Source organism: Amaranthus tricolor, chromosome 13 (assembly GCF_026212465.1).
Source record: "Amaranthus tricolor cultivar Red isolate AtriRed21 chromosome 13, ASM2621246v1, whole genome shotgun sequence".
NCBI classification, from domain to species: Eukaryota; Viridiplantae; Streptophyta; class Magnoliopsida; order Caryophyllales; family Amaranthaceae; genus Amaranthus; species Amaranthus tricolor.
In genome coordinates, this window is record NC_080059.1 from 15,947,458 (window position 1) to 15,956,265 (window position 8,808).

An 8,808-nucleotide genomic window follows, 5' to 3' on the forward strand; every position below is an offset into this window, starting at 1 on the left:
TCATATTCAACATGTTTTTTCATGTTATTTCATGATGTTTATGTTGAATCTTCATGAGCATGTTTAATTTGATAATTTTCAGATTTTTTTAATTTTAAATGTAATTTTCGAATTATAGAGTAATTTAGTTTTTAATGTCAAGTATATTATTTTGATTCGTCATTTTTTGTATGTTTTTTGTTTTATATTTTTGAAATATGAAATAACTTGAGCATGTCTAATGATATTTTTATGCATTTTTCGAGTTACGGAGTAATTTATATTTTCGATTTATCGAATACGTTGAGCATGTTTTATATTATATTTTTCCAGATTCGTTTTAATGTAAAATGTAACTGAGGAATTATAGAGTAATTGATTTTTACCTGATGTTGTTATCTAGTTTCGAATTATGGTATAACTTGAGATGATAAAATATGTGTGGATGTTTTTTTTTAAATGTAATTTTCGAATTACTTTAATACTATACGTAGTTATGTTTAGTTTGGGATGATAAAATTCATTACGTAGGTAGAAATGTACATTTATTTGAATATTAGTTGTACAATATGTCAATTGGGATATTTTATGGTATAGATGACATTGATTTTAGTTGAAAATAATATTAAGGTTTGAAATAAATATTATAGGCAAAATGAGCAGCGACCCTAATGATTGGGCTAGCAACTATTTCTTGAATAATTTGTCGACTAGCAACGACAACAATAGCGACGAAGACAACAATAACCCAGTTCATAGGAGTAGTGAAAATACTCCAAGTGATTCCATACATAATATGGAAGAGGACGATGGAGACGATCCTTGTCCGAATCTTCCATGGCTACCAACAATAAACAAGTAAATGTTTTTATCATCTTATTATCATTAATATTTTTTCAATATTAAAATTTCATTGTAAAATAATTTTGTTAATTATTGTAAGATTTAATCCTATATCCGGGAACACCATTGCATCCAAAATAAGGGCTACCTTTAATTATAGGCAAGATGTCGAAGGTAGTAGTTGGAAGGGTGTAACCAAACACACCAAAGATTTTTATTTTAATGAATTCAAGGTAAAATTATTATTTTGTTGTTTATTTTTAGACTTTTTTTATATATAAATTACTTTTAAGTATTTTATTTGATGAAATATTTATGTATTTAGAAACAATACAAATGGAACGCTCGCCTCGAACATTTCGTTCGAAGGTCATGGGAGGAAAAAGCCGCAAAGCGCTATGCGGATATGCTTTTCAAATGGCGCAGGACGTTGAAAAGCAAGCCTGAATTTATACCTCCTTCCATCGATAATGAGACCTGGGCGCGATGGAAGGCTGATTGGGAACGCCCAGATAATAAAGCCGTTTCGGCTAGGAATTCCTCCAATAGACGTGGAGGAAAAGATAAAGCTGAAGCCACCCATATAGGTGGCTCAATCCCGCACGCCAGAACAATGCGGGATTTGGTGAGTATTTAGTTAATTAAGTAGTATTATATTGAATTTTTTTTATTATCTTTTGTTTAATTTTAAGTGGTTTTTTATTTAATATTTCAGGAACAATCAAAAGGTCAAAGACCCACAGCTTACGAAATATTTACATAAATATACACGGCGACCAAAAACCATAAAAATGTTGTCGCTAGCAGTAGGCGACGAAAAGGCTATCAGAAGGTGGTCGCCATATTGGCGACGAGATATTTGGTCGCTGATTGGTAGCCAGGCCTGGCGAGAACGCTGGCGAGGAGATTGTTGTCGCCATGTCAGACTCGTTCTTGGCGATGGAAACTTCGTCGCCTTTTGGTCGCCAGTTCTAGCGATGGAAACCTCGTCGCCTCTTGGTCGCCAACTTTTCTTTAAAAAATGGCGAGGACATGACGTCCATTTTGGTGTTAGCGACGAACGAAAAGGCGACCACCAGGGGTATTCTGATATGTTGCTCGACTGAAATCCAAGCCGCTCGACCAAGACCTATTATTGCTCGACCAGTCGAGCGAAGTTCCAGAATGCACTCTGTTTTCTTGGGCGATAAGTTATACGGAATTATTTTATTATGGGCTTTTGCCCAATTATTTGTATATGACTTCTAGTATAAGTAGGAGTCCCAACACTCACTCTACAAGCATTCTAACCATAGCCAAACACAAACCTTTTTTCCCTTTTCTTTTCTCTTCTCCAAGTGTAATACTTCTTTGTAAGAGTTCTTGAGAACTCTATTGTTTCTTCACATAATCAAGCAAGCTAACCACCACCAAGGACGTAGCCCAAATCGGGGTAAACCTCGTAAATCTTGTGTCTTTGATTTTGCTTTCTTTCTTGTTGTTTCTCATTGCTAATTATTGAAGTGTTTGTTTCATTGCATTGAACACCCTTACCGTTGGTCTTGAGTGATTCTTAGGAATAAAGATTGAAATTTTAAACCCTAGTGTGCTTAGTATTTCAAGCTTTTATCTTATTTCTTTTGGTTTATATAAACTTGGGACAAAATTATAAAACCATAAAAGGAGTATTGTAGTATGTAGATATGAGTTTGTTATTATAACTCTACGAATGAAGTATGTGAATAAGGATACATTAATTAATAAATCCACTAGCAACTCCATTCAATATTGACCTGATTGATAGAAGTTTGTAATCGACCCTTATTAAAAAATTTAAACCACGAACACAATTTATGTTCGGAAAAATCGAACCAATTATAGATCGATGACAACTCGAGACTGATTGACACTTGACTCAAACTTGAACTGGTAGTGAATCAATGCAAACCTAATAACACGAATAACAATTGTCAAATCAACCCGTAACTAACTGAGCTGACCCGAACATGACTTGTCGCAGCATACTATCAGATCTCATTCGATTCTACGATTCAAAGTTTCAAATTTATGATCTGATTCTGAGAGTTGTTTTACGCTTTTAATAACAACTTTGGATATAATTCACCTAACCTCTGTTTTAATATTCAATTATAAAACCAAAAACATGCATTTAAAACTTTAAGTATTATAATTATATTCGATTCGAAGTCGGGTGTCCAGTCGGATTGGAGTCAGAGTTGGATCAAAGTATCAGATTTTATATGAGGTCCAATTCCGATTCGTCTCTGAATCGGACTCAAACTATATAAACAGATTTAGAGTTGTATGTATATCAATTTTTTCGAATTTGAATCGAATTACAAAACCTCGGATCAGGGGCAGATTCGAAATAAATTGTAATCCGTATGTACACTACACATTACAAGTAAACACAATTAATATAGAATTTCAACACAGTTGGAAAACCTCCAGGAGAATGAGTTTCACGAATCACAATTAATATCCAATCATCTTTACAACCAGTCTTTATGAAATCTACGCACCTACGATCAGAAAGTCTTACCTCCATATCGGCACCGTCATCGTATACATTGACACCTAAATCACGACCACACGATTTTTTGATGTGTTGTTCACTGATTGATATTAAAAACTTGAGAGAAATTGGGAAAGAATCATAGGTTTTGATAGAAATCCAAAATTTGTTGAAAAATCCAACGATCATCACAAGCAATGCAGAATTTCAAAATTTTTGAAAAACATGGTGGAAGATGAGTTTCACGATTAACATCAAATCTTCTTCTTTACAACCAGTCACGAAATTCATCCAACTAACAACCGGAAACTCGCACGTCTGTTTCGGAACCGTAATCGCATACACCGATGACAAAATCGCCGCCGCACTATACACCGGTGATTCTTCGAACAATCGCGAAATTTCATCGTTTACGTAAATCAAATCCATAACATCGCAGCAAGCATCAAAACTCACCAAATCTCCAACTCTAGCTACCTCTTTCAGCTTCATTAGCAACTCCTGAACAACCAAAAACGCAGAGTTTTTTAATGTTCCGACCTCGAAATTTAGGGTTTGTAAAAATACAACTTCGGCGTCCAAGAAGTCAGATTTTGTGAAATGCTGATCTTTGATGAGTTGATCACTGATAGATTTTAGAGATTTTAGAGAAATTGGAGGAGAATCGTAGGTTTTGCTAGAAATCCAAAGGGAGACTAGAGAAAATAGCTGTAAATTAGGGAATTTGATAGGTTTTTCTAGTAACCAGTGACGGTGAGTTGATGAAGTGAGAGAAACGAAGAATCGATGAGCAAAGAGAGAAAGAGAAGCGTATTTCACGGCTTGAGAAAGTTTCAATTTTTCGGCACTTTTAATGAGGAAATTCAAAGCGTCAAGACGAAGTGTCAATGGCGGACAAATCTGGAATTCAGGTTTGTTCTTCATTTTGTTTTCTTTCGCAGTAATACCTTTTCTTGCTACAAGAGGTAATTTAAGACGAAGGGTTCTTGTTTTTTTAGGTAGAATAATTTAATATATTTTTTAATTTTTCTATGGTATTTCAATTATTAATTAATAATGCATAATTTCATAGATTGTCATGAGACCGCGTGCTATTTACGTTAACTAGTTATAGGGCCGCGTGCTATTTACGTTAACTAGTTATAGGGCCGCGTGCTATGCATGCGGTCCCCCGAATTACACAATTAATTTAATAATAATAATAATTTGCGTTGTTTTTGTTTCATAGAAAAGCAATAAATTAATCGCTTTTAAAAAAAAAAACAAACTTGAAACCCATATCCTAAGCAACACATGCCAACACAAGAAACCGTGAAATAATCTCACACATACATAATGCTAACGCCTTCATTCCAACAAACTAGAGTCAAAACAATCACAACATTTAGAAATAACCCTAATCTCCTTCAAGTGGGTTGTAGAAATCACTTCTCATTACAACATATGCCAAGTAAATCTTCCCTTCAGCTGCTCCAGTTGGCACATTACAAAATCTCGCTCTCAAAATCTGCACATGAAATTAGAGACCAGTGTAACTCTTAATCTTCTATCAAGTTTGTACTTGTGAGGAGCAGAAGACACTTGACACTCAAAAAAATAAAGTATCATCGTAAATAAATCCATGGAAATGTAACTAAACAACTCAAAACATAGTACACTGTCTCTACAAAAAGATGCAAGTTTTAAAGCCAACAAAGGCTAGACAAAGAAGTACAATCAGAAGTTAGCAAGGGGCATAGTAAAGGAAACCAGAGTCACATAAAGTACTGTAGTTCTAAATTCAATATCAATGGTAATTTTAATCAAACGACCTAGCCTTAGATTTCCGCTTGTCCACACCGCGGACAATATCAAACGACTAACTCAATTACTTATCTTAAACAACCATAGAGTCACATAAAGTACATTAGTACTAAATTCAGAAAACAGTAAACCAGCATATAGCACTCTAGGGCACTAATTTCATGTAATCTGCATCCATCATATTAATAAATAGACAAAGATGGGTCTATTGATACATTTTCAAGATACTTTTAACAAACATGCCAATATCTAAAACAAAGCAACACCACTTTATACAGATGAATATAGTGGCAATAGTATTAACCAACATGATAAGCACCAAGACAAAATCAGCAATGTTCATCATTCTTCTACAACAGCAAGAACTCAAAACACACCAATGTGCTAAAAGTAAAGTGTTATACTCTATTAATCCTCGAGCAAGAAGACGGATAGTCACGGCAGACAACATTTCAATGAACTATAGAAAGATAAAGTGATGATTCAATAACCTTGACCGAGCTTGAATTTGAAAGGAGTTCCCCTGTCTCGGCTCAAATCAAATTGAGTCTCATCCAGCAGTGTTCCCACGTAATGAACTGCCAAAAATCATCAAATTGTGAATCAACATATGTGATTAAACTTACAATAATTGTAGACTTGTAGTCCATAAATAGAATCAAATACAAAATCCGATCAAAATGTCAAATTCAACGAATTATACCTTCAACTTCATCGCCGATAGAAGGCTTCTCCCAACCTTCACCTTCAACAATAAGCTTCTTCTTCATTCCCATCTCAGCGATCTCCTTCTCTTCACCAACCTTTAACGCCGGAATTTTATCTACCACATCATCATCATTCTCCATTTCCATATCCATATCTTCTTCAACAGCTCCTGAGCTGGTAGGAAACTCAAAATCGTCCTCCATTTATGAATTCGCTAAGTAATCGAAATCAAAAGAGAGTAGTAGAAATCTAGTATTTGAAATTAAAGTTTTGGATTGTTGCAATTATGTTTTTTGGATGAACAAGAAATTTGCTAGTGAAAGGGGATTTATAGCACGAAGGAGTAGTTTGTAGACTCCAGAGAGTTCGAAAATGGCAAGGAAGATGAAGATTGTTCCAGAAAATGGTGTGGCAGATTTTTTTTTTATGATTTTGAAAGTTTTACTTTTATTCTTTTTTATTGTCTGATTCCACAAATGGCCATTCAATATGCATCTCCGATGAATAAATTCTCCAATTCATTAAATTAAATGCAAAAAAAGCAAGCATCTGAAACTCCATTAATAAACAAAATGTCTATAGATTCATTTAATGCAAGTTTCCATTAAACTGAAACTGCATTACATAGAAAGTGAAAAAAAATGCATTAGGCCACAGAAAAGCAATCAGGTAGAAAGCAATTGAATGTAGAACAATGTACCTTTGAGTTGGAGCTCAGAAACAAGCAATTGAATGTAGAACAAAGAATATTGGTGTAGTTGGTGTATTAATATAGGGCTGCCATCTGAAATCGGTGGAAAAAGTTAATGAAGACAGATGGATGGATGGGTGTGGATAGCCGCCCAGAAAACAGGGAGCCGTTCAATGAGCAACTTCATTAATGAGAAAACCTTCACTTGGGTATTAACCAGCGAATGTCTGACTTCATTTGGGTATTAACCAGGTTTAATGAAGACTGAGATGTATAATCAGGTTAAGCATGACATGTGTTGGCATGTATGTGGCAATGAGCCTATGACATGGAAGGCAGCTAAACAAAACAACTATTGATGATGAACAGTATTTTGCTTTTCCATGTATTTTAATTTTATACTTCTTCCATTTCGTTTTACTTGTTACATTTGTATAGGCACGCGAATTAAAAAAAGTGATTGACCTACACAATATCTGATTGTTTACTTTATAGAGTATGATCTTTTATTATTGTTAATTGAAAAAGAAAAAGGAAAAATAGGTTGTTAGGTTACTTTATAGAGTATAGTATAGTATTTTATTATAAAGTATAAAGTATAGAGTAGGATAAAAATAAGAGTAGGTAGAACTTTAAATAATTGTTTTATTATTAAAAACGGAAATGTAGCAAGTAATATGAAAATTGCCAAAAATAGAAATGTAGCGGGTATTATGGAATCGAGGAAGTAGTTATTAGAGGATATAAAATGAATTTCTTTTTTATTACTTTTGCTTTTAATTACCTAAATTAATTTTTTATTTTCCTTTACTGATTAATTTTAACTCCTACTAAATGCCCACCATAGAAGAGGAAGGCATCCACCAGTGAAGAGGAAGACCTCCATTGACGCACGTCTCATCTCTTTCATGCCTTATCTACTTTCAAATTTACTGATTAACTCCCACCAAATACCCAACTAGCAATGGTAAGTTTCCTTGGTTTTTTTCTTTAGTTTTGGTAATTTTTCTTAATTTGATTTGTACTAGTCTAGTTTATGTGACTACTTTACAATAAAATGGTCATCTATGCATTATAAAGTTGTTATTGTGCAACACCCACTTTTGCTTATTAGTTGCTACTAGATACACACCCGTGCTACGTACAGAGACTGAAAAAAAAATTTTGAATTAATTTTATACTTGTATAATATTTGTTTTAAAGATCATTTACATTAAAAATTCAAAAGAAGGTTATATTATCAATCTTGTTTTTTCATTAATAGTTTCTATAGATTATAGAAGTGAGATTTTATATTTATTTTTTTAATTACTATATTAACATAAATAAATTTTATTTTATTTTTTAATAAATTTAAATAATTGAATGATGTTTTGAACTGTGTTTAAATAAGATAAAAATATTACAAATTTGGTCTCATTTTAAAGATTTTGAAAAAATATTACCATTAGTACAATTTTTTTAAAAATATATTTATTTATAGGTGAAATTACTATTTAATAATAAAACTAATTTTTAAAGAAAATAAGAATATGAAGTAGATAAGTAGTAATTACAGAATTTGCATGTTAGAGTAATTATGAAAATATAATTATTCTACAGCTTGTAAATAAATTTTGTTATATCAAAATATTATTCTCTTTTATTTTCGAAATAATATTAGAAAATAATACTGGCTTACAAATTTAGTCACGTTTTATTTTGCTATATCAAAAAGTTATTCTATTTTACCAAGGTAAATAATAGAGAAATAATACTGATTAACAAATCTTCTTCTGCACACTAAATTGTACTATATTAGGAGATGATTTTCACTACAAATTCAGCTGCCACATTAGCATAAAAATAAGCGGAAAAATTTTGTTTAGAGTCTGATACGTGTCAGTCCTGTTTCTTCATTACTAGGTTTTATAGATTATAGATTATAGATTTATAGGTGAAATTACCTATTTAATAATAAAACTACTTTTCAAAGAAAAACATAGATATGAAGTAGATAAGTAGCAATGACAGAATTTGCATGTCAGTATAATTATGAAGATATAATTATTCTACAGCTAGTAAATATTAATCTTGAAAAATAATTTTGTGATATCGAGATATTATTCTCTTTTATTTTGGAAATAATATTGGTTTACAAATTTAATCACATTTCATTTTGCTCTATCAAAAAGTTATTCTATTTTACCAAGGTAAGTAATATGGAAATAATACTGATTATTGAATCTTTCTATGCACACTAAATTGTACTATATTAAAAAAATTATTT

General features: G+C 32.3%; 2 protein-coding genes across 3 annotated transcripts; both read right to left on the reverse strand.

Annotated features, from left to right (window-relative positions):
- Positions 1-2,739: 2,739 nt before the first annotated feature.
- LOC130797421 (cyclin-J18-like) lies at positions 2,740-4,324 on the reverse strand. Its single transcript, XM_057659981.1, has one exon. The coding sequence runs from the start codon at positions 4,259-4,261 to the stop codon at positions 3,545-3,547; it is 717 nt and encodes a 238-aa protein (XP_057515964.1). The 5' UTR covers positions 4,262-4,324; the 3' UTR covers positions 2,740-3,544.
- A 132-nt stretch (positions 4,325-4,456) lies between these two features.
- On the reverse strand, positions 4,457-7,377 carry LOC130797422 (peptidyl-prolyl cis-trans isomerase FKBP65-like). 2 transcript variants are annotated; one of them, XM_057659983.1, is made up of 4 exons: positions 6,549-7,377; positions 5,844-6,022; positions 5,632-5,718; positions 4,457-4,844 (listed from the first exon to the last, which is right to left on the reverse strand). In XM_057659983.1, exons 2-4 carry the CDS (start codon positions 5,998-6,000, stop codon positions 4,822-4,824), a joined length of 267 nt encoding a protein of 88 aa, XP_057515966.1. In that variant the 5' UTR covers positions 6,001-6,022; positions 6,549-7,377; the 3' UTR covers positions 4,457-4,821. The 2 variants fall into 2 exon arrangements, with proteins under 2 accessions (XP_057515966.1, XP_057515965.1); XM_057659982.1 differs by having other exon boundaries at positions 5,844-7,377.
- Between the last annotated feature and the right edge of the window lie 1,431 nt (positions 7,378-8,808).